The 26,581-nt window shown below is 44.5% G+C and overlaps 1 protein-coding gene across 1 annotated transcript in view; it reads left to right on the plus strand.

Moving 5' to 3' along the window:
* DNAH2 (dynein axonemal heavy chain 2) overlaps positions 1-22,911 on the plus strand; it is a 391,751-nt gene extending 368,840 nt beyond the window's left edge. The window contains exons 79-87 of the mRNA XM_073623723.1: positions 3,134-3,325; positions 5,938-6,122; positions 8,458-8,686; positions 12,549-12,700; positions 14,238-14,352; positions 15,578-15,754; positions 15,946-16,020; positions 17,467-17,617; positions 22,004-22,911. Coding sequence (XP_073479824.1) covers positions 3,134-3,325; positions 5,938-6,122; positions 8,458-8,686; positions 12,549-12,700; positions 14,238-14,352; positions 15,578-15,754; positions 15,946-16,020; positions 17,467-17,617; positions 22,004-22,158 — 1,431 coding nt within the window. The 3' untranslated portion in view covers positions 22,159-22,911. The remainder of the gene's footprint in view (positions 1-3,133; positions 3,326-5,937; positions 6,123-8,457; positions 8,687-12,548; positions 12,701-14,237; positions 14,353-15,577; positions 15,755-15,945; positions 16,021-17,466; positions 17,618-22,003) is intronic.
* Positions 22,912-26,581: the final 3,670 nt, after the last annotated feature.

Raw genomic sequence — 26,581 nt, forward strand, 5'->3', positions numbered from 1 at the left:
CCTTTTGCAAAGTGCACAGTCTTTTTACCTTTATTAAATCAACCCCATAATCTGCACTTTTGATGAGTGAACAGGTAGAGCCACTCATATTAACCCCACCGCACCGAAAATCACAGCTGTGGGGGTATCCGGGGGGGGGCGAAAGAATGAAAATTCCAAGGAGCACAGCCGCCACCAACAGCATATGGGACTCTAAATCATTCACGAAAGTACCACCTTGATCTTCATTTATAAAAACACAAATTTTGTTTTTTAAAGGTAGCTTCACCCTTTTTGAAAAAATGAAAAGGTGAACTAACACTGTATGCCCACCCCTCAATCCCCACTCTACTTACCTTCATGAGTGATGAGCTGTCAGTGCCCATGCAGCCAGTGTAGCTGTCCAGGAATTTGAAATCCCCGCTCTTCTCCCCCCTTCATTCTGGCACTAGCACTAGCACTTCCAGGATGGATCAGAGTTAATCTGTGTGCCAGGTCTAACCAATCAGAATAGTTCTGATCTGTCCAGAAAGCCTTACAGAAAAAGAGGAGAAGAAGAGTGGGGGATTTAAAATCCCCGGACCGCTACACCGGCTGCTTGGGCACTGACAGCTCATCACCTATGGAGGTAAGTACAGTAGGAACTGTGGGGATGGGGAGAGTGTTCAGTATTAGTTTTCCACTTCATTTTTTTTCTAAAAAAGGTGAACTTACAAGTCTGGATCACATTGATGCGACAAGCGCGCCAACTTTGGAACACTTGTCGCATCAGAAGTCGGACCCCAATCAGTGCAAACGGAACTGGTCTAACTTCTTCTACTGCACTACTTTCCGTCCTACTTTGGTACGACTTACATTGACTTCTGTTAAAGAAGTCCCATGCAAGTTGTGCCGAAGTCACGCCGGGGTCTTCGGCACGACTTTAAAACCGTTGCGGTGTGAACCGCTACTTAAGGTGTATCTAATGCCAAGTTTGTTGGGGTTTTTTTGTTTTTTTTGGAGTATAGAGTAGGTAAGGAGTCTGTGATCTGATTCCACTCTCACCTTCCTGATCTGTATTCTGGTTCCTAGTCAGCAATTCATAAAATATTGATGCCAGGAACAGCCAAGCAACTTCATTTTCAGGAGGCCTGTAATGCCGGACCCTGCATTTCTCCTTCTCTACAGGTTTCTTTAACCGATTTTACCCCCTTCCTAACCAGAGCACTTTTTGCGATTCGCCACTGCGTCGCTTTAACTGACAATTGCGCGGTGGTGTGACATTGCACCCAAACAAAATTGGCGTCCTTTTTTTCCCACAAATAGAGCCTTCTTTTGGTGGTATTTGATCACTTGTGCGGTTTTTATTTTTTGCGCTATAAACAAAAAAAGAGCGACAATTTTGAAAAAAAAGCAATATTTTTTACTTTTAGTTATAATAAATATCCCCAAAAAATATATTAAAAACACTATTTTTTTTCCTCAGTTTAGGCCGATATGTATTCTTCTACATATTTTTGGTAAAAAAAATCGCAATAAGCGTATATTGATTGGTTTGCGCAAAAGTTATAGCGTATACAAAATAGGGGATACATTTATGGCATTTTTAGTATTCATTTTTTTTTTTATTAGTAATGGCGGCGATCTGCGATTTTTATTGTGACTGTGACATTATGGTGGACACATCGGACACTTTTGACACTATTTTGGGACCTTTGTCATTTATACAGTATATAAATATAGTGTATTTACAGCACATATCAGTGCTATAAAAATGCAGTGATTACTGTGCAGGGAAGGGGTTAAACACTAGGGGGCGGGGAAGGGGTTAAGTGTGTCCTAGGGAGTGATTCTAACTGGGGGGGCTGGGCTACATAGGACATGACAGCGCTCAATGCTCCCGATCACATGTCACTAGGCAGAACGGGGAAATGCCTTGTTTACATAGGCATCTCCCCGTTCTTCCGATGCATTACACGATCGCGGGACATCGAGCCCATGGTTACGCTGTACGCGGTGGGCGCGGGCCCTCTAGCCCCGCAAATGAAAGGGAACGTACAGGTACCCCCATTTGCCCACCGCTGCCATTGTGCCGACGTATATCGGCGTGCAGCGGTCGGCAAGCGGTTAAACTGAGTCTCTAGCCAAAATGGTCGATTTACTAAATGCAGATATTCTGTGCACTCTGCAAAGTGCAGTTGCTCCAGAGCTTAGTAAATGAGCAATAGTTCAGCTGGCTTCCATCATCCAATCATGTGCAAGCAAAAATGCATTTTTTTTTTTAATTTTCCTGGCATGAGATTGAGTACTGTTTGCAAAGTGAAGATTTACCTCATTTACTAACTTCTGGAGCAACTGCATTTTGCACAGTCTATTTGCCTTTAGTAAATCAACCCCAAAGTGTTCTGGCTAAAAATGGGAAATCTGAGCAAAAAAAAAGGGAGAAAGGCTAGTGCCATGGAAATCGGCTAAAACCGTTTTAGTAATGCAGTTGAACAACTCCAGCGCGTTTCGAACTGCTGTGAGGTTTGTTTTGCTGTCGGTGTCCTTCATATGGAGAATTCCCTCCACTTCCTGACCCAGAGACACCACAGGAAGTGAGGGGAAATCTATCTAAAGTAAGGGGAAATGCTCTCTTATGCTGGCCATACACTATACGAAAAATCGGCCTAATCCATTTTTGAAAAAAGAACATTTGGCTGTGAGTGCAAACGATAGTGCCATCATGTAATGACCGATAAATCATTCAGTGGACATAAATGAATGTGTTTTTTTTACATATACCTAGTGCAGACAGTTCGGACGATTCTTCGTATAGTGTATGGCCAGCATAAGGCAGTTATCACTGGACAATTGTCTCCATTTTCCTTTTTATTCCTTTTCTGGTGACAACCGTAAAATGTTGGATATTCCCCCATTTTTTTTTTGTCCTGATGAAATGGCCACTAGTACAAACAGAGAGGGTAACTGTCAGCCAGGCAGCAAGAAAGACCTAACAGAGATTCTAACCCCCTTCTTTGCTCCACCCAAAACGAAATAAAAGTTTTCATTTTAGATATACTTTAAACTACTGTAAAAGCTGATCAGATCAGATCCACCTCTATTGGTGTAGAGTTGTGTTTCGTTCAGTTGGGCTTTGTCTTTCTACTATGTTGGTGTTTTGTGTGTTGTGCAGGGTCTCCGCGCCAACATGACGCGCCTCTACCAGCTGATCACAGAGCCTCAGTTCTCCTGCTGCACCAAGACCACCAGCTACCGTTGTCTGCTCTTCTCCCTCTGCTTCTTTCATAGCATCCTCCTGGAGCGAAGGAAGTTCCTCCAGCTAGGCTGGAACATTGTGTATGGCTTTAACGACTCCGACTTTGAGGTAAGACCTTTCAATAATAATTCTCACTGATTTTTGTAGTCCAACACATAGCAGCTCACACTTTGGACTATAAACCGGTCCAGACCTGAAATTATTCTCTATAGAGAGAAACTAGGTGCAGGACTTCATAGGTCTACAAAAAACCTGAAGAGAAGGTGGAGGAAATTCATTAAAAGCCTGCTAAATCCCACTGGAGGTATGCACCATATGTCCACCTTTCATTATACAGAATGATAGGCTGAGCCCAGGTTTACTAATACCTTGGGCAAGCCCAAATCAACTCCTGATACAATCCCCCCAAACAAAGGGGAGCTTTTATGTTAGGTTAGGTTTCGCTTAATCTTGAGAGACCCGATGCCCATCTAGTAGGGTTGCCACCTTTTCTTCAAACAAAGCTCGAACACTTTAGTGGCACACAGTATTTTTTTTTTTTGTAAAGGGGGAACACTGTGGACTCGGGTGTAGCAGGAGGAATCTGCACTACCCAAGCACACCTGGCACACCCCATGCGCACATCTATGTTGGGGAGGCAAAGTCCAGTCAAAACCCGGACTATCTAGGTGAATCTTGGACAGGTGGCAACTCTAGTCTGTAGCTCCAGTAATTGTTTGACTGCACTTTTCTTATGGGATGTTGGGTGAGCATGAGAGTTCTCTACCAGCACTTATTGGGTGATTTATCAACACCTTAGTGTCTCCTACCTCATAGCTCTCATGGTTTCCAGCCTTACCTGGCTCTTGCTTAGCTAGCGGAAGGGCCCACTGCTCTCCTTAGCTTTCCATTACCCACTACTGATGACTGTTATTTTCCACTTTTTCCATTTGTAACTATTAGAGATGGTTAATTGCCATGTACACAACGTCATATCAATGAAGCTGTATTTTGGCTCTGTACCATTGGAAAATGTGCAATAAAATTAAGGTCTAGAGGAAATTAAAAGTCATAGCTGATGCAGCATTTACAACTTTCACCCGTATATAGTACTCACAAATAAAAATGTATATAAAACACAAAGCGCTGTGATGCTAAATAGCTGATAATTACACATAAAACCAAGTGAGGCTGCTATCAAAAGAGAGTGTTTTCAGAGTCACTTAAAAAGAATAAATAATGATATTTGAAGCGCTTCACAATGTGCATGAAAATGAATATATAAGTATAAATATAAATAGTCAAATAAATCCAGCGGTGAGTAAAAATTCCTAAAAAATCCAGCAATCAAAATAGTGTAAAATTATAAAAAATTAGTGACACCAAATGTGTAAAAAAAATTCACATAAAAAATCCACATAAAAATAAATATATAGGGATGTATTCAGAAGGTTCAATTATACAGGTGTAGAATCCTGATTGGTATAGAGCTTTTGATCACTAGCAAAGCTGTTTAAAAACACTTGCTTAATCAAGGTGCTCATTGACCTTCATAGTAACAATGTGCTTTTTGCTTCTATTCACAACCAATGTGAGAATCATAAACAGGCAGATAATAGAAAAAAACAATCATTGTGCAATAGTTAGGATACCAAGGTACACAGGCAAACTTCAATCCACTCACGTGTGCCTTATAATGATAAGGCATATGCAGGTTTTACTATAGCAGTCAGCCGCCTTAGACAGGAGCAGATTCAGTGCAGTACACTGTGTGATACTGCTGATCTGCACAGAGCGTCCTTGGCTCCTCCCACGCGTTACATCACAGTCACGTGACTTTTTCAAGGATTTTTACCGTCGGATTTCGGCCGCTAGCAAGGGAGCTTTTAGAAAGGGTTAAAACCGCCCGCAATAGCGCCGTTTTGCCGGCAGTATCCCAGCGCTGCCCCATTGATTTCAATGGGGAGGAGCGGTAAACACACCGCTCCAAAGAAGCTGCTGACAGGACTTTTCCTGACGTCCTGCCAGCGCAGCGCTCCGGTGTGAAAGCCCTCGGGCTTTCACACTGGAGACAATGCTGCAGCTGTTTGAGGGCGGATTGCAGTCGTTATTTTTAACGCTATAGCGCCTGCAAAATGCCCTCGGTGTGAAAGGGGTCTAAGAGCGGCAAGGATGTGGAATTCCCTTCCACAGACGTTGGTCTCAGCGGGGGGGCATCGCTAGTTTCAAGAAACTATTAGCTAAGCACCTGAATGACCACAACATACAGGGATATACAATGTAATACTGACATATAATCACACACATAGGTTGGACTTGATGGGCTTGTGTCTTTTTTCGACCTCACCTACTATGTAACTATGTAAGTGTATCGGAAAAGAACAGGTAGGAGAGAAGTGAGAAGAAACTGGAATAGTTCAAATTTCTCTTAAAATTTTGACATAAAGTGTAAAGCAGTACTAAAAAGACGATAACTCATCTTGGAGGAATTTGAACTTAGAGGAACTCCTATAAGGTGCATTATAGCATTGTGTGATCTCACCAGCTCTAACTCTACCCAGTGCCTTTCACCCAGTAGGGCATCATCGTGAGCCCCTGATACATGCAATACAATATATACAATGTTGGGGTGCCTTGACTCTTTCAGTCCCCTCCTTTCTAGTTCTTGGTGGTGCATGATTAGGTTACCTTCAGTGAATTGTGTATGATGGTAGATCCGGGTTTTATGCTTCCATCTGCAGGTCTCAGAGAATCTTCTCAGCTTGAATTTGGATGAGTATAAAGAGACCCCTTGGGAAGCGCTAAAGTATCTGATCTCTGAAGTCAACTATGGCGGCCACGTGACAGATGATTGGGATCGACGACTGCTCAGAACTTATATTAATGACTATTTCTGTGAGCAAGCTCTTACCACTCAGTTCTACAAGTAAGATCTTATATTATTAATATTGCTGTTTTTCCATTATTTTAAGTATAAACCTGTGTCTATGTCTCCCCCGCTGATATGCTTTGTGGCTATCACTGAACCAAGGAGGTTTAATGATATCTTTAATTTTACCACCTCCATGACCAGAGTTGTAAACAAACCCATGTGATCACTATTTCATAACTGTCATGGTGATCACATGGTCAGGAAAACTGATTGGTTCCCAATCGCTAGGGAAAACTCAGAGCTGTCCTTTTGACAGCACTGTGTAAGAATTAAGAACGGACAGGTTTGTGTTACTAGTTCTCACTTGAAACCTTAAAGCTGCAGTAAAGCCCGCTTTGTGATTTTTACCAACAGGTAAGTCTATAATAAGGCTTACCTGTAGGTAAAATGAATATCTCCTAAACGTGTATGGTTTAGGAGATATTCACCTTGGATGCAGCCAGTGACGTCACCAGCACATGCGCTCTGAAGGTTCGGCATACCATGAGCTTCATGCTAGAACGGAGGGCATGTGCGGGAGTGACGTCATTGCGGCTCTGGCCACTCACAGCACCAGAGCCCGCAAACCCGGAAGAAAGACCAGGGGAAAATGTCAGTCCTTTCAGCGGTGACAGCATGCCACTGGAGGGCTTTGTTCTAAGGTAACTATCTCATAATGCGTTAGTATGCGATGCATACTAGCACATTATGCCATTGTCTTACAGGTGTGTTTTTTTTTTTTTTTAAACTCTGCCACGGTTTACTACTGCTTTAAAACTGACCTAAAATTGTTTTTCTAAAACCTATTAGCAGGTAGGTATTTATGATAGAAGAGATTCTGTGTATTTCTTCTGCAGTAAAATCTCTTCTTCTAGCTGTTGTCAATTTTTTTCCAAATTGTACACTGACACCCGCGCATCTTTTAGATGTTGGGTGTAATTTCCAAGTGCCGGGAAAAAGTTATGTCATCCTGACCTGGCCAGTAGGAAAGGCTAAAGACCAGGTAGAAGACATCTGGTTAAATGCCTGTTTTTACAGTTGTCGGCTCCAGGACTTTCATCCTGATCCTTGCTAGGCACCCCTGGACCTGCCCTGGAGCTAGGATCAGGATGGCAGCCCTGGACCTGCACCGGAGCTAGGATCAAGATCGCAGACGTGTAGCTGCCCTGGAGCCAGGATCAATATGCCTGCCCTGGACCTGCATTAGAGCAAGGATCAGGGTGGCCGACCTGGACCTGCACCAGACCTAGGATCAGGATGGCAAACCTGAACCTGCACTAGAGCTAAGATCGGGATGGCATCGCTGGACCTGCACCAGAGCTAGGATCAGGATGGCAGCCCTGGACCTGCCCTGGAGCTAGGATCAGGATGGCAGCCCTGGGCCTGCCCTGGAGCTAGGACCAGGATGGCACCCTTAGAGCTGCGCCAAAGCTAGGATCAAGATCGCAGACATGTAGCTGCCCTGGAGCCAGGATCAGCATGGCTGCCCTGGACCTGCACCTGAGCAAGGATCAGGGTGGCAGACCTGGACCTGCACCAGACCTAGGATCAGGATGGCAAACCTGAACCTGCACTAGATCTAGGATCAGGATGTCATCCCTGGACCTGCACCAGAGCTAAGATCAGGATGTCAGCCCTGGACCTGCCCTGGAGCTAGGATCAGGATGGCATTCCTGGACCTGCACCGAAGCTAGGATCAGGATCGCAGGCATGTACCTGCCCTGGAGCCAGAATCAACATGGCTGCCCTGGACCTGCACCGGTGCAAGGATCAAGATGGCAGACCTGAACCTGCACCGGAGCAAGGATCAGGGTGGCAGACCTGGACTTGCACTGGAACTAGGATCAGGATGTTATCCCTGAACCTGCACCAGACGAAGGATCGGGATGGCAAACTGGATCTGCACCAGAGCTAGGATCAGGATGGCAGCCCTGGACCTGCCCTGGAACCAGGATCAGGATGGCAGCCCTGGAGTCAGGATCACCTGGAGTCAGGATCAGGATGGCAGCCCTGGACCTGCACGTTTAAAAACAAGTCTATAATGGCAGCTACCATATCCCTCTCCTGAAAGATTCCCTCATCTTATCGATAAGCATTCATGTTTTTCATTCCTTGTTTCTGAGTATAGTTTGAAAATATATGTGTATATGGGGACAGCCATTGTCCTTGTTGCATTGGTATGACTGGTATTTACTTCCTGTTCTGTCTCAGTGCTAATCTATAGGTCGGCCCAGGGAAAAATCAATACATCCTGTGTGTGGCTTATTCTGTAGTTGATGGTAGTTTTTTCTAAAGGGTAACATTGTAGAGTATGAAGGCATTGTACTCCATGTTTATGTCTTCTCCAAAGGCTCTCCTCTCTGGATGCATATTACATCCCTTGTGACGGCCCGCTGCCATCATACAAGGAGTTTATATCCCTACTTCCCACCGTGGATCACCCGGAAGCCTTCGGGCAGCACCCCAACGTGGATATTGCCAGCCAGATCACTGAGGCACAGACCTTGTTTGACACTCTGCTGTCTCTGCAGCCTCAGGTCACACAGAACATTCCCGGAGGGCAAAGCAGAGAGGACAAGGTCAGATTTGCTTTTGATTTCTTCTCTGATTCTTCTTTGATTCTCTTGATTCTTCTTCTCTGTTTGCTCTAAGATCTTCTTGTTCCATCATCCGGTCTTATTCTAATACTCTGAATTCATTTAACCACTTGCTTACTGGGCACTTAAACCCCCTCCTGCCCAGACCAATTTTCAGCTTTTAGCGCTGACGCACTTTGAATGACAATTGCGCGGTCATACAACACTGTACCCAAATGAAATTTTTATCATTTTTTTCCCACAAATAGAGCTTTCTTTTGGGGATATTTAATCACAGCTGGGATTTTTATTTTTTGCTAAACAAACAAAAAAAATGGAAAATTTTGAAAAAAAAAATCATGTTTCATAGTTTGTTATAAAATTTTGCAAACAGGTAGTTTTTCTCCTTTATTGATATGCGCTGATGAGGCAGCACTGGTGGGCACTGATAGGCTGCACTGATGGGCACTGATAGGCACAGTTAAGGCGGCACTGATGGGGACAGATAAAGCGGTACTAATGGGCACAGATAAGGCGGCACTGATGGGCGCTGATAGGTACCACTGATGGGGGGCACTTATGGGCACTGGTAGGTGACACTGATGGGCACTGATAGGTGGCACTGATGTGCAGCACTGTTGTGGCACTGTGGGCGCTGATGGGTGGCACTGTGGGCACTGATGGTTGACGCTGGTGGGCACTGGTAGGCGGCACTGCTGCCTATTGCTAGGTGTCACTGGCAGGGGGCACAGATGATCGCCGTGATCGGGACTGATATCCCAATCACGGCTGCTGGTGATCGGCTTTTCTTTTCCTCCTCACGCTGTCAGCGCGAGGAGAAAAAATAGCCCGTTACCGGCTCTGTTTACATCACATGATCAACTGTCATTGGCTGACCGCTGATCATGTGGTAAGGGGTCATAGACTCGCTGATCGCCGCGCGCGCCCTGCAGGGGGCGCGCAGGCCGCTCGTGCACGAGACGACATCAATAGATGTTGTCCCGGCAATGTAGGTCCGCGCTGTTGCCGTCATTTGGCAATAGCGTGGATCTGAAGAGGTTAAAGAGAACCTGTAATGGTTTTTAGTGAACTTTTAAAACTTTTCTAAACCTTTTGCATGTTTATAAAATGGTCTTTTATATCATCATATATATGCAGAGGATACTAGACATTCCAACAAGGTCACCCAAAAAAAGCCCTCACCTTTTGACTGTGTTTACCTTCAAATGCAGGGGCCATACGAGTTAGAAAAAAAGGAGTGGAGGGGGTCCCTCGGGGTGTCCCTCCTCTGACCATACAACTGTGTTCTGTATAATGCTGAATAGTGGGCGATCCAATGACACCCAGGTATTCATAGTAATTTTCAGCATAGCAGTAAAATGACTTAGTGTAAAGAACTACACTTTACATTTACACTTATTTAGGAAAGATTAAGCAAGCGAAAATGGGAGTTTAAAGATACAGAATTAATTAACTTTGAAACAATATCAATTAGATAATTTTATTAAACAAACATTATAAAAAAATTTTCTTTAAAAACCAGCACATAAAAATCATGCGGTCGAAGTACAAAGGTTTGTTTCCTCTTCATGTTTTGCCATACACATGGCTTCTTCTAGAGCTCTTATATATAAAGACCTTTATATACAATATCACTAAAACAACAAACATTTTAATAAACATACAAATACTTAAAAAACAACCATATATATATAAAGACCATATGGGTCTTCATATCTGCAATTCATATATTTACATAAATACAGTGGTGACTAAGTCATCCAATGATTGCACTCTCACCCTAAACGTAGGTAGGACTCAGAGGACTCTCAGGCTCATCAGGTGGTCCGGTAGAATATCAGTGTGCCATATGCCGTGTACACACGATCGAACTTTCCGACAGGAAATGTTGGATGTGAGCTTGTTGGCTGAAAGTCCGATCGTGTGTATGCTCCATCGGACAAATGTTGGCTAACAGGTTCTTAAATTTTCTGCCAACAAAACGATGTTGTCGGACTTTCCGATCGTGTGTACACAAGTCCGTCGCACAAAAGTTCACGCATGCTCAGAAGCAGAAGAGCCCGGTCTTGTAAACTAGCATTCGTAATGGAGAATTAACATTTGTGACGTGGCAAATTAGGAAATCTCCAAATGCAACGCACAATTCTCTTCTTCTTTAATGGGATAATAATGAAGCTGCTTTGCTGGTGATACTGATGGAGTTATTGCAAACAAATTTTCAAAGGCTTTTCAAGCTTGAAGGGGACTAAGCCATCTGAAAAAACACAGACCGTCATAACCAATCCATCCACACAGTCTATTGGCCCGTACACACGGTCGGATTTTCTGACGGAAAATGTTCGATGGGAGCTTGTTGTCGGAAATTCCGACCGTGTGTGGGCTCCATCGGACATTTTTCATCAGAATTTCCATCACACAAAATTTGAGATCTGGATCTCAAATTTTCCAACAACAAAATCCGTTGTGGTAAATTCCGATCGTGTGTACACAATTCCGACGCACAAAATTCCACGCATGCTCGGAATCAAGCAGAAGAGCCGCACTGGCTATTGAACTTCATTTTTCTCAGCTCGTCATGCGTGTTGTACGTCACTGCGTTCTTGACGTTCGGAATTTCCGACAAGATTTGTGTGACCGTGTGTATGCAAGACAAGTTTGAGCCAACATCCATCGGAAAAAAAACATGGATTTTGTTGTAATATCCGATCGTGTGTACGCAGCATAAGCCCCTTTGAAGCAAACAGTCTGATATGCTTCCTCTGACCCAAACAATTCCTTCATCCGAAATGAACAAACTCCTTTTCCTCTACGTCACATTGATACCAATAGGACAGGGAATATCCAAGAAGATAATCATTCCCAAGGGGATAACCCCTGTAAACAATGATAATCTAATTGGTATCAAAACAGGTTAAGTATAGAAAACTGCCTGGACTCAAGCCCAGCTTATCATGAATCAACTTACTTCAATCCATAGAATGAACTCCCACAAGTATCAGACAGGGTGAGCGACCCTTTAGGGGAAACCCTAAAGAAAACTTGCCAACTATTTTCATTTTAAGAATACTTGCCTAACAGCAAATACTAAAAAGTAGCTACTGTTACCAATGCTAATCAGAAAAAACCTCTTCTGTGCACCCCTTTTTTTAATACCTGCTTGACCAACCTTCCCAAACCCACCATGCTGTTGTTCAAATTGTGCCAGTAAAAGCACTCTCATGCCGCGTACACACGACTAGTTTTCCCGTCAGAATAAACTCTGACGGTTTAATCGACGAGTTCCGCCGGAATTCCGCTGAAACTGTCTTGCGTGCACACGGTCACACCAAAGTCTGACCGTCCAGAACGCAGTGACGTACAGCACGTACGACGGGACTAGAAAAAGGAAGTTCAATAGCCAGTAGCCAATAGCTTCCGTACTTGCTTCAGAGCATGCATCGTTTTTGTTCCGTCGGACCAGCATACAGACGAGCGGTTTTCCCGATAGGAATTGGTTCCATCGGAAATATTTGGAACATGTTCTATTTCTAGGTCCGTCAGAATTTTCGAAAATAAAGGTCGGATGAGGCATACACACGAGCGGATTATACGATGAAACTATTCCGTCAGACTTTTCCTGTCGGACATTCCGCTCGTGTGTACGCGGCATCAGTGGACATGGGAATGGGTGAGGCTTGGTCCTGAAGTGGAGGCATTAATAGCAGGTTGAAACCAGTTTCAGAAAGGCACACAGTAAAGAGTTTTCTGGCTAATAAAAGTAGCTGACACCTTGCAGTTTGTGTTATTACACAGGTCTTTCACCTTTAAACGTTTAACAGACAATTAACCATTTCTTCTTTCTCAGGTCTTGGAGTTACTGAGTGATGTTCGTCAGAAGATTCCTCAGGAAATCGATTATGAGAGAACAGTGAAAGTTTTAAGCGATGACCCAAATCCACTCAACGTTGTGTTACTACAAGAAATCCAGAGATACAACGCACTGCTCAGCACCATCAGGTCAGTGTGGATCCAAAGAATGAAGTTTCATAAAGTGAAATGGCATGCTATAATTATATTTCCTTCTCATCCATCAAAGGACACAGGAGACTTTTGACCTTCAGATTATACTGGAGAATTGGACACTGACAAAAATCTGTAGGCCAGCCCAGAGTAAAACCCCTCCTATTATCCGCATGCCCCAAGTTTATTCCAGTGCCCTAGGTGAATGAATGTAATGTCTTCAGCTCTGCTGTTGTAAAGATTAACTTTAGCAATTTTTTTCTTCTCTTGTCTCCGGCTTTAATGACATGGCTGTTGAAGCCCAAATTCTTCTCCTTCCTGCTGTTGGATCTGGACCAGTGTCTGCTCTTTCCATTCTGTTTCATAGACCCTTGGGTTTTTACTCTTTGATTAGGACCTTTATACAGGGGGTCTCCCATGTTGTTCCCTCCAGCCATTTACCTAGGACTCCATGAGAACTGTTTCCTTCTTGAAACCATTAGAGATATTCCTCCCTCTACTTCCACCCACAAGGTTACTTACCTTGTTGTTGTCACCTCTGTGAGGTAATAGCTGAACTGACAAGATTATCTTGAGAAAGAACCTTTTTTTTGTCTTGCATAGAGACAAGGTGGCTTAGAAACCCAGGGACCTTCGTGCCTAGGATAGTCTCTGCCTTTCACCTAAACCATGACATTGTTCTCCTGTGCCAGTGTGCGGCTTTGGTTCATCAGAAGCAAATTCCCCTCCAATGTCTGGATGTGGTTCGGGTTGTTCAAATATACCCCTCACCCACTGCTTCTTACAGAAAGTCTGAGTCTTTTTTGTCATTCTGGATGGTCCCTGGAAGAATGGGCCGGCTTTGTTTTTCTACCATCTCTAGGAGGCCCAGACAGACAATCATTCAGACTTGTGGCCTCAAGGATCAGGTTCCCCCTTTCCTGTTATGGTTCACTCTGCTAGGTCTTTGAGCGCTTCTTGGCCTTTTTGGAATCAGGAAATTACTTTTTGTAATGTTGCCATCTGGTCTTCTGTTCACAAGCTTTCTGAGTCCTACCAGGCGGACATTTATGCCCCATCTAATGACAGCTTAGGTCATTAGGTCCTTCAGGCGGCTCTTTATGCTGTAAACGGTCCCCAGTTTTCTGGAGTTACTTTGGGCTTTTTAGCAATTGTGCCATTGCCCACCCCTAAGCTAGACAGCTTTTGGACATCCTGAAGGTTAAAGACTTCCTGTGTCCCTCAATGGGCAAGAAATAAAATATAATTTTTTTACTCACCGTACAATACTTTTCCTGGAGTCCATTGACTGACACAGGTCCCACCCCTGTGTGTGCTCGGTACTGTATTGCTACTAAACTGGGGCATGCTGGTAGTAAAAGGTGTAATATCCTGGTCTGGCCTACATTTTTCTTTTTGCCAATGTCCAATGCTCTTGTAGGCGGCGTTATAATCAAAAGGTTAAAGACTTCCTGTGTACCTCAATAGACTCCAAGAAAAGGCATTTACACCGTGTCTAAAAAAATGACTGATTACATTTTACTCTGTATTGTAGGTCATCTCTGCAGGACTTGGAATACGGAATACAAGGCTTGGTGGTCATGTCCCCAGAGCTGGAGGAGATGTTCACCTGCATATATGATGCCCGTGTTCCGCCACTCTGGGAAAAGGTGCGTGTATTTACTAAAGACAAAGGATGATGGAGGGGAGGACGAGGAGAGGTGACAGCAGAGGGGATGAAGAAAGATGACAGAGGGAATGAGGAGAGAATGAAGAAAGCTGATAAAGCATGGGAGGAGGAGGGATGAAGAGGGGTGATAGAAGACGGGATGAAGAGGAAAAAAGGAAGGGCAAAATGAAGAGAAGTAAAAGAGAATTCGATGAGGAGGGATAATGGAAGGCACAATGAAGAGAAGTGAAGGAGAACGAGATGGGGAGAGAATAGATGTCATGATGAAGAGAGGTAATAGACAGTGGGATAAGCGAGATGATAGAGAGTGTGATGATGAAAGGGAATTGAGGACAGGATGGGGAAAGATGATGGAAGGCAGTGAAAAGAGAGGTAACAGAGAATGGAATGATAAAGGAAGATGGAAGCCAAGATCAAGAGAGGTAACAGATGACAGGATGTGAAGGGATAATAGAAGGAAGGATCAAGAGAGGTAATCGTTAACTGGATGAGGAGGGATGATAGAATATAGTATTAAATGGAGTGATAGAGAATGGGATGAGCAGGGATCATGTATAGTAGGATGTATAGGGGTGATAGAGGATGGAATAAGGAGGGATCATGGAGGGCAGGATGAAAAAAGGTGATAGAGGACAGAATGAAGTGGGATGATAAAGTGCAGGATGTAGATTGCTGCTAGAAGACAGGAAAAAAGGGATGATAAATGGTAGGATGAGGATGGGGTGAGGAGGGATGATGTAGGGCAGGATGTAAGGAGGTGATCGAGGATGGGATGATGGAGGGTAGGATAGAAGGGGAGATGATGGAGCATGGGGTGAGGAAAGATGATGGAGCACAGGATTGTAGGGAGGTGGTAGAGATTGGGATGATGGAGAGTAGGATAGAAGGTGAGATGATAGAGGATGGGGTGAGGAGGGATGATGGATCACCGGTTGTAGGGAGGTGACAGAGGATGGGATGAGCAGGGGTGATGGAGGGCAAGGTGTAGGGAGGTGAAAAAGGATGAAATAAAGAGCAATAATGAAGGGCAGGATGAAGAGAGGTGATGGAGGATGGAATGGGGAGAGATGATGGAAGGCAGTGTGAAAAGAGGTGCAAAATCTGAAGGGATAATAAAATACTGAAGTGAACATGAAGACAAATTAAAAGATATTGGGATGTAAGTGATGGGGAATAACCAAACTAATAACCATTTTCATCTAAAGGCTTACCCTTCCTTGAAACCGCTGGCAGCCTGGACCCGGGACCTGGCATCGCGTGTAGATATGTTTGCTCGCTGGGCAGAGACTGCGCGCCCTCCAGTTTTGTTTTGGCTTTCCGCATTCACCTTCCCAACTGGTTTCCTGACTGCTGTACTCCAGAGCGCGGCCCGGCAAAATAATGTGAGATAATGGGCCAATGTACACTGATATGGATAACAAAAGAGCAATGGCAAAATATGTAAACATATTTTAGGAGGATTTTAGCATTTCGTTAGCGGTGTCAAAGTGAATGATATAATAGCACTATACTATGGCTACAAATCTATAGAAGGATTATTCAGTGATGATGAATAATGTTTTGTCTTTTTTAGGTCTCTGTGGACTCTTTATCTTGGGAATTCATTGTCTCTACTGTAGATGATAATAACCTGGTGTATCCTCCAAAGGTGAGAATTGAAATCTGCAGACAGAACGTGGCTAGGAGTCTGTCCTCCTCCTGCAGGGTGATACAGACAGAAGGGAGCTATGAGTCTGCCCTCCTCCTGCAGGGTGATACAGACAGAAGGGAGCTATGAGTCTGTCCTCCTCCTGCAGGGTGATACAGACAGAAGGGAGCTATGAGTCTGTCCTCCTCCTGCAGGATGATACAGACAGAAGGGAGCTATGAGTCTGTCCTCCTCCTGAAAGGTGAATATGTATATCCAGATGCACTCCAAATAGCTTGAAGACCTTTAGAAGGAGGGTGCTTGGTGAGAGTATGGTGGACGATGCCACCATGGTAGTCAGACATCAAAAATATTTTCACCAGCACATTCAGTAGCTTGCAGAGCACAATCTTAATGCTCACATGTAGAAAAATCTTTTTCTACATACAAGCATTAAAGTTGCTCTTTATGAGCTACTGGATATGCTGGTGAACATACACTATGTTACCAAACGTATTGCGGCATCTGCCTTTACACGCACGTGAACTTTATCGGCATCCCAGTCTTAGTCCGTAGGGTTCAATATTGAGTTGGCCCACCCTTTGCAGTTATAACAACTTCTACTCTTCTGGCAAAGCTCTTCACAAGGTTTAGGAGTGTGTCTATGGGAATGTTTGACCATTCTTCCAGAAGCGCATTCGCGAGGTCAGGTACTGATGTTGGACAAGAAGGCATGCCTTGCAGTCTCTGCGCTAATTCATCCCAAAGGTGTTCTATCAGATTGTGCAGGCCAGTCAAGTTTCTCCATCCCAAACTCACTCATTTGTGTCTTTATAAACCTTGCTTTGTGCACTGATACAAATCATTTGGTGGAGGGGGATTATGGTGTGGGGTTGTTTTTCAGGGGTTGGACTAGGCTCCTTAGTTCCAGTGAAAGGAACTCTTAAGGCGTCAGCTTACCAAGACATTTTGGACAATTTTGTGAGAAAAGTTTGGGGATGGTCCCTTCCTGTTCTAACATGACTGCGCACCAGTGCACAAACCAAGGTCCATAAAGACCTGGATGAGCGAGTTTGGGGTGGAGGAACTTGCCTGGCCTGCACAGAGTCCTGACCTCATCCCAATAAAATCCCTTTGGGATGAATTAAAGTGGAGACTGTGAGCCAGGCCTTCTCGCCCAATGTCAGTGCCTGACCTCACAAATGCACTTCTGGAAGAATGGTCAAACATTCCCATAGACACACTCCTAAACCTTGTGGACAACCTTCCCAGAAGAGTTGAAGCTGTTATAGCTGCAAAGGGTGGGCCAATATTGAACCCTATGGACTAAGACTGGGATGCCATTAAATTTCATGTGCGTGTAAAGGCAGGCGTCCTAATATTTTTGGTAATATAGTGTATTTTTGATGTTCTCCCACAGGGTGACACACTAGTAGTGATGGATAATGATAATGTCCATTTTTTTAGGATGGGGTGTGGATTCGCGGTCTGTATCTGGAAGGAGCTGGATGGGATAAGAAGAATTCATGTTTGATGGAGGCAGAGCCAATGCAACTGGTGTGTCCATTGCCAACTGTGCACTTCAGACCAACTGAGAGCAAGAAGAAGAGCAGCAAAGGTATACTTGAACATATATATGTATGTATTAATACAGAGGTATATACACGCACCCTAATGTAGGAACTTCACATCAAGGAAAAGAATTACATGTACATTAAAGCGGTTGTATACCTATTTTTTAAACTTTTACCTACAGGTAAGCCTATAATAAGGCTTACCTGTAGGTAAAAAAATATCTCCTAAACCTGCCTGTACGATTTAGGAGATATTCCCCTCGCAATGAGCCGCTGACTGCAGCGGCACATGCGCACAGGGGATTCTCGGCTGAAAGCCCGGCAGCCGCCGGACTTTGCCAGAAAAAAAGTCTCCCGCGCGCATGTGCGGAAGTGACGACATCGCGGCTCCAGCCACTCACAGCGCCGGAGCCGCGATACCCAGAAGGCACGCCGAGGGGAAATGTCAGCTCCCTCGGCGTGGACTGGGTGAGATGCCGGCGCCTCGTTCTAAGGTAAGTATCTCATAATGAGCTAGTATGCGGTGCATACTAGCTCATTTTGCCTTTTCCCTTACAGGTGTAGGGGAAAAAAAAAATCCAGCGGGTTTACTACCGCTTTAAGGTTGATTTGTGATGTTGTTTGGACAGTCTTTGATAGGTCCAGCTATGCCCTCTCCTGCCTACAGAAATGCTCATTGTTAGCGAGGAACCTGTCTTTGTTAATGCTCATTGACACTTAGGAATCTGTCTTCATTCATTCTGATTGCCAGTTTGGATTTCACCTGTGTTTTATGAATTAATTGAACACTACAGTCACAAATAAAAATAAACATCCACATTACATGGGACAGAGCCAAGGTGGAGGAGATTTAGAGATGAAGTTTTCAATGACTGCCTTATGCCGCTTACACACAAACGGACTTTCCTTCAGAAAAAGTTTGACGGACAATCGCGTGTGGACTTCATCGGACCTTTTCTTTCAAAAATTCTGACGGACCTAGAAATAGAACATGTTTCAAATCTTTCCGACGGACTCAATTCCTATCGAGAAAACCGTTCGTCTGTATGCTAGTCCGACGGACCAAAATCAACGCAAGGTCAGCTATTGGCTACTGGCTATTGAACTTCCTTTTTCTAGAACCGTCGTACGTCATTGCGTTCTAAAAGATCGGACTTTGGTGTGATCATGTGTAGGCAAGTCAGTTTCAGCGGAACTCCGTTGGAAAGACTGTCAGAGTCTACACTGACGGAAAGCCTGCTCGTGTGTATGCGGCATAAAGGTGCACAGAGTAGAAGATAACCAGAGAGATTAGGGTAGGGAGTTCCAGAGGATAAGAGAAGCTCTGGAGAAGTCTTGGAGGAGAGCATAGGATTTCATTTGTTGGGCAAGTGGAAGCCAATGGAGGGATTCACAGGGACGGGTGGCAGACACTGAGCGGTTGGTAAGGTGTCTGAGTCTGGCTGTAGCATTCATGATAGACTGAAGATGGGATAGCCTGTGTAGAGTTGGGCCAACAAGGAGGGGGTTGCAATAGTTGGGGGTGAGAGATAACGAGGGAGTGAATTAGTATCTTGGTGGTATCGTTGGTTGGCATTTATTGCCTCCCAGCCACTCTTAGTGCCCTTAGGACAGCCTTTTTCAACCAAGGTGCCCAGGCACCCTGAGGTGCCTTGAAGTTTCTTCAGGAGTGACTTGGCAAAATGCCTAAACATTGCCCAAAAATTGTTTACAGGTCAGCAGGCGGATCAAGCCTGCCTTGTAGCCACCGATGTTCTAACAACCAGTGACATCGGTTGACGAGGACGTTGGGCATGTGCACCACATACATGTTTGCCCCACCCCTGCTTTGGTGTAATTGCTTTGAAAGAATAAATCACCTCTAATGTTGGGTCTCCTACATGTGTGAATGTTGCTGCATTATGTAAAACTATTATGCTCTGTACACACGATAGGCTTTTCTGACAACAAAACCGTGGATTTTTTTCCGAAGGACGTTGGCTCCAACTTGTATTGCATACACACAGTCACACAAATGTTGTCGGAAATTCTGACAACAAATATTCTATGGAGCATACACACGGTCGGACTTTCCGACAACAAGCTCACATCCAACGTTTGTTGTCGGAAAATCTTATCATGTGTTCAGGGCATTGGTTTAGTTTTTTTAACATGTAGAATGGGGTGCCTCGAGATTTTGCAGAATTTTAAAAAAGTTGCCTTGATTGAAACAAGGTTGAGAAACACTGGCTTAGGAGATGCTAGTCTTCATCAAGCCTTAACAATGTTCCCCTAGTCCAGTGGTGGCGAACCTTGGCACCCCAGATGTTTTGGAACTACATTTCCCATGATACTCATGCACTCTGCAGTGTAGCTGAGCATCATGGGAAATATAGTTCCAAAACATCTGGGGTGCCAAGGTTCGCCATCACTGCCCTAGTGCATTCCATTGTGTTCCTATTACCATCGGCTGTTCAAAGGGGAGGCTTTTTTGACGGAAACACATTGGCTGTATTTGATGCTCATAACCATTAATTGTTTCAAAAAGAGCAAATAAACTTTTGTCCCAGGCGCTCCTCAGTATGCGACCAAAAATATTCCTTTTTCAGTATCGGAGATGTAGCAGCCTAAGACCAGAACGAGGTCCATCCACGTTCGTTTTCGCCACAGATCTGCTTTGTTGAAGGAAAACACACCTTCCTACATATCCATCAGAACCACTTTACTTCTTGCACTATCATACGCTCAGTAGGCTTTAGAAATTAAAAAAAAAAATCTTTATTAGCTTTTGGGCAAAATTGTGATGTGTTCTGAGAACTTTTGGGTGAATTTTTTGGGCCGCTACATAATGAAGTGGTTGTAAGGCCTCAGACATGAAATATGAACAAAGCATATGCCTCTATAGTGTGTGCTTGCCTCAGCCCAGAGCACTAAGTGTAATTTCTGTCTGCTGCCTCCTTCCTCTGCTATCAGCATAAGTCACTTCTGACAAGTTTTCCTGACACCAAGAGAAAAATGGTGACAGGGGAGGGATCTCCAGCTGATTGACAGCCTCAGTTCTGTTCCTGTCTGCTGTGTGGAGGGGGGGGGTGTGTTCCGACCCTCCAATCAGCTCTCGGAGCTCTCCTCACTGAACTTTACAGAGTGTAACTTAAAGGATATGTAAAGGTTTAATTTTTTTTTTTAAACAAACATTTTATACTTATCTCCTCTGTGCAGTAGGTTTTGCACAGAGTTGCCCCGATCCTCCTCTTCTAGGGTCCTTCGGTGGCGCTCCTGGCTCCTCTTCTCGAGTGCCCTATTGGAGAAGAGCTCCCTCTCGGGGCACTCCATTGACACACACAGCAAGACTCAGCTCTGCCCCCCAGCTCCCACGTAATTGCATTTGACTGATTTGATTGACAGCAGCAGGAGTCAGGAGTCAATGGCTGTGCTGCTATCAATATATCCAATCAGGACCCGACACACCGGCTGGAGCTGGAGTGCTCGTCCCTGTAACTGGAAAGACCAGGTTCGGGTAAGTAAAAGGGGGGCTCTGGGGGGCAGCTGCCGCACAGAAGGTTTTTCGCCTTAATGCATAGAATGCATTTAAGCACAGTTCCACCAAAAAATGGAACTTCCGCTTTTCCGGTTCCTCCCCCCGCTCTGGTGGCACCTTTCAGGGGGGAGGGGGGAGCAGATACCTGTCTAATACAGGTATTTTGCTCCCACTTCCAGGCATAGATACCCGAGCCACCCGTGGGTATCTACGCCACTTCCGGCACCTTCTGCGCCGCCCCCCCCCCCCCCCCCACTGTCTTCTGGGAGACACACAGGTCCCAGAAGACAGCAGGGACCAGTGGGATAGTGCAGCGCGAGTCGCGCATGCGCAGTAATGAACCAGGAAGTAGTGAATCACTTCCTGATTCCCTTACTGAAGATGGCGGCGGCAGTACCCGACAGCCGAGGGACAGATCGGCTTCGGCTGCCGACATCGTGGGAGCCCTGGACAGGTAAGTGTCCATATATTAAAAGTCCGCAGCTACAGTATTTGTAGCTGATGCCTTTTAAAAAAATAAAAATAAAAAATTGGCGGACCTCCGCTTTAAGGTGAAAAACCTGGAGGGTTTACAGCCCCTTTCAGCTATCCACCCCCTTTTTTCTGACAGTTCAGACAAGCTGTAAAAATTCTGGAATTTGAATGGCTATAGATGGAGCAGATTAACAAGTACAACTTATGTAGGAGAATTTGTTTCATCTCATATATGTAGGAGTTTACAACCACTGTAATAGTTACCCTACACTGTGACTTACTTGCCATGGTGCGTTGTCCTGTGTAACAATGGAGTTGTATTAGTCAATGAATTATCTTCATAGCTCTGAAGGTTAGGGATGTTTTCAGAAGTTTTTTGTCCTTTAACTGTAACGTTTATGATCTTTTTTCTAAAAAGCCCCTTTACTGTCTATTACAGGTCTCTACCCCTGCCCATGTTATTATTACCCAATCCGCTCCGGGTCTTCTGGTCGCGCCTCCTTCGTGATAGGTGTGGATCTTCGCACCGGGGCGTCACCTCCGGAACATTGGATCAAGCGAGGAACGGCTCTGCTGATGAGTCTGGACAGTTAGAGGACCAGAAAGGTCTCCCCACACGTATGAGCAATCACACCTATGGACAGCATATCGCCAAAGAGTGCTCCACATGTTCTGCCATGTTCCACTGCAAATGTTTCACTGACCTGTAGCCTTCATGACAATCAGTCACAATTAGGCTTATGCAAAGACTAAGGTGACCATACATTATACAATCAGATTGGATCTACAGTCAACTGTGCGGTGCAAAGGCCTGCCTGATTGTATACAAATCAAATGGATTGTTTTGGGGAACTTTAAAGGAGATTGTACAATCAGATATTTTTAGTGTATGGCCAGCTTTAGGATTATTCAGACTTTTATGTCTGAACCTCTGGTGTATGTGAAAGACCCAAATGATAGCAACTCGGTAATCAATACATCCTTAAACAGATTTTTTGGCAGTTAAAACAACCCCCTTATACATATTCCATCTATGTATTTAGGCGTTTGCTTAATATTCAGCTATCACTGAATAGAATTGTTTAGTGTTACTTTTAATAGATTAGAATTTCCTCGTTAAAGTGGTTGTAAACCTCAGGCATGAAATATGAACAAAGAACATCCCTCTATAGTGTGTGCTTGTCTCAATCCAGAGCACTAATTGTCATTTCTGGCAGCTGCTGCCCTAAATCACAGACTGTCTCCCAGCTTCTGAGTGTGCAGTTATATGGGTATCAATGGCAGCATAAGCCCCACTAGGACTGGTTTTCTTAAACAAAGTGCCCCTTTAACTTATTTTTATATTTAAAGTTTAAAGTTTCTATTGCAATAAAGTTCTTTAAAGTTTAAAGTAAAATTTGTTTGTGTGTTGTTTTTGTTTGCAAAAACATACTTGGGGGGCACACCCTAAAATGCGTTTAAATTCAAGATGGTGCTGCTAAAAGACCAACAAACAGTACAAAATAGATTACAGCGCACACATTCAAGAATTACATTTATCCTGCAAGGCTAGGTATAAACACCTGAACATATTCAAAAAAATACGGGAGTTTGGTCACACTATAGCAGTGGTTCTCAACCCCTCCAGTGCTGTAACCCCTTTATAACATTTCCCAAGTTGTGGGGACCCCTAACAGAAAAATAATTTTCGTAGCATGGGTTGTCGGCACCCAAGGCAAGACAAGTAATTAGCACCCCTAACCCACGAATATTTAGCGCTCCCAGAGTCCCTTCCACTCGAACAGTATTAAAACTCCTTATGGTACATTTTAGGATGTACCACTCTCCTTGTTCTCCTTTTTTTGCCTTTTATCTCTCTCTATCGTAATTTCCTGTTTTTTTCCCCCATTCCTCTCTCCGGTCGTCTTTCTTGTTCTCTTATTCTTTCTCTCCTTTTTTCTTTGTTCCTCCCCCTTTTTTGATTCTCCCTTCCATGTATTCTCTATTTTTATTCCTTCTCTTACTCCTTGGTGGGGGGGGGGGAATGGGATGAGTGGCAGTGCTAGCGGGGAGTTGGGATCAGTGGCAGTGCTGGGGGGGAGTTGGGATCAGTGGCAGTGCTGGCGGGAGTTCTGACCAGTCAACTTAGGTGCTCTTGATCAAGGTCATCTGCTGATCCCAGAAATGTAGTGCAGACTTTTAATGACTTTTAACTATAATCACAGGTAGTGATACTCACTGTGTCTCCGACTTTGTGGTGTCTTGCAGCAGTGACACCTATGCCGAAATCAGGAGATAGGGTCTCCTCCAGCCGCTTCCACTTCACATTCCTCACCAGTCAGCTGACCTCTAGTCTCTACCCCCCCAGCCATTCTGTGAACTGAATGGGCGGCTGGGAGAGTGGTGCGGGCTTCAGGAACAGCCCAGGATTTGGTGACCCCTGGCAAATCATCAATCGACCCCCGAGGGGGTCCCGACCCCCAGGTTGAGAACCACTGCACTATAGGGTCATATAGTGCTAAGCCCACTTACTGTGTCAAAGTACCCCGAATTAGTGGGTCCTACCCTAGTAATAGAATGGAAGATCCTGTCTCAACCATGGGAGCCAAACTAATCTATGTTTTTGTTTGCGTATGAAAATAATGGCTGTTGTAGGACCTGCTGGATCAATAAGTTGTGTATAAGGTGGCCATGTGTGTATCTTTTTCTGCTAGAGGAGGAAGCAGTGCTGGATCAGTAATCTGTATATACAGTGCCTTGAAAAAAGTATTCATACCCCTTGAAATTTTCCACATTTTGTCACGTTACGCCCAAAAATGTATTTTACTGGGATTTTATGTGATAGACCAACACAAAGTGGCACATAATTGTGAAGTGGAAGGAAAATGATAAATGGTTTTCCAAATTTTTTTACAAATAAATATGTGAAAAGTGTGGCGTGCATTTGTATTCAGCCCCCTTTTACTCTGATACCCCTAACTAAAATCTAATGGAACCAATTGCGTTCAGAAGTCACCTAATTAGTAAATAAAGTCCACTTTTGTGTAATGTAATCTCAGAAAAAATACAGCTGTTCTGTGAAGCCCTCAAAGGTTTGTTAGAGAACCTTAGTGAACAAACAGCATCATGAAGGCCAAGGAACACACCAGACAGGTCAGGGATAAAGTTGTGGAGAAGTTTAAAGCAGGGTTAGGTTATAAAAAAAAATCCCAAGCTTTGAACATCTCATGAAGCACTGTTCAATCCATCATCCGAAAATGGAAAGAGTATGGCACAACTGCAAACCTAAGACATGGTCGTCCACCCAGCCACTGAACACTGCTGATGGCTCGGTTCTCTCACCTTCCTGAGCGGAGAGCTGCTGCCTGTCAGTCAGCAGCTCTCCTGCTCTGCTCCTCCACGCTCATTGGAGTGCTGAGCTGTGGAGGGGCGGGGAGCGGCTGTCTCAGCGGTTCGCTGGGAGGCTGAGACTGCCATCAGTCCAGGCACCTGGCGGATCCAGACTTCCGAAGTCGGGATGACACAGTGCCTGGACTGATCTGTGTGACTTAAGCAGAGAGCAGACTTCAGACCGCTCTTTGCCAAAAACGGGTCACAGGAGTGCAAAACTAATTGCACTCCTGTGACCCTTAGGAGAAGCCCAGCCAAAAAAGCTCAGGTTGGATTTCTCCTTTAATCATAGAAACAGCCAAGAGGCCCATGGTAACTGTGGAGGAGCTGCAGAGATCCACAGCTCAGGTGGGAGAATCTGTCCACAGGACAACTATTAGTCGTGCACTCCACAAATCTGGTCTTTATGGAAGAGTGGCAAGAAGAAAGCCATTGTTGAAAGAAAGCCATAAGAAATCCCGTTTGCAGTTTGCGAGAAGCCATGTGGAGGACACAGCAAACATGTGGAAGAAGGTGCTCTGGTCAGATGAGACCAAAATTGAACTTTTTGGCCTAAAAGCAAAACGCTGTGTGTGGTGGAAAACTAACACTGCACATCACCCTGAACACACCATCCCCACCGTGAAACATGGTGGTGGCAGCATCATGTTGTGGGGATGCTTTTCTTTAGCAGGGACAGGGAAGCTGGTCAGAGTTGATGGGAAGATGGATGGAGCCAAATACAGGGCAATCTTAGAAGAAAACCTGTAATGCCGAGTACACACGACCGGACTTTTCGACCGAACTGGTCTGACGGAACGAATCCGTCGGACAATTCGATCGTGTGTGGGCTTCATCGGACTATCAGTGGACCTTTTCGGTCGAAAATCAGACGGACTTTAGATTTAAAACATTTTTCAAATTTTTCCGACGGATTCGAGTCCGGTCGAAAAATCCGATCGTCTGTATGACGGACAAAAACCGACGCTAGGGTAGCAACTGGCTATGAACTTCCTTATTCTAGTCCGTTCGTACGTCATCACGTTCGAATCCGCCTGACTTTGGTGTGATCGTGTGTAGACAAGTCCGATTTGACGGAAGTCCGTCGAAAGTCCATTGAAAAGTCAGACGGGATTCAGTCCGCTCGTGTGTACATGGCATTAGAGTCTGCAAAAGACTTGAGACTGGGGCGGAGGTTCACCTTCCAGCAGGACAACGACCCTAAACATACAGCCAGAGCTACAATGGAATGGTTTAGATCAAAGCATATTCATGTGTTAGAATGGCCCAGTCAAAGTCCAAACCTAAATCCAATTGAGAATATGTGGCAAGACTTGAAAATTGCTGTTCACAGACGCTCTCCATTCAATCTGACAGAGCTTGAGCTATTTTGCAAAGAAGAATGGGCAAAAATGTCACTTTAGATGTGCAAAGCTGGTAGAGACATCCCCAACAAGACTTGCAGCTGTAATTGCAGTGAAAGGAGGTTCTACATAGTATTGACTCGGGGGGGCTGAATACTAATGTACACCACACTTTTCATATATTTATTTGTAAAAAATTTGGGAAACTATTTATCATTTTCCTTCCACTTCACAATTATGTGCCACTTTGTGTTGGTCTATCACATAAAATACATTTACCTTTTTGGCTGTAACATGACAATGTG

This window comes from Aquarana catesbeiana, linkage group LG03 (genome assembly GCF_042186555.1).
Source record: "Aquarana catesbeiana isolate 2022-GZ linkage group LG03, ASM4218655v1, whole genome shotgun sequence".
NCBI classification, from domain to species: Eukaryota; Metazoa; Chordata; class Amphibia; order Anura; family Ranidae; genus Aquarana; species Aquarana catesbeiana.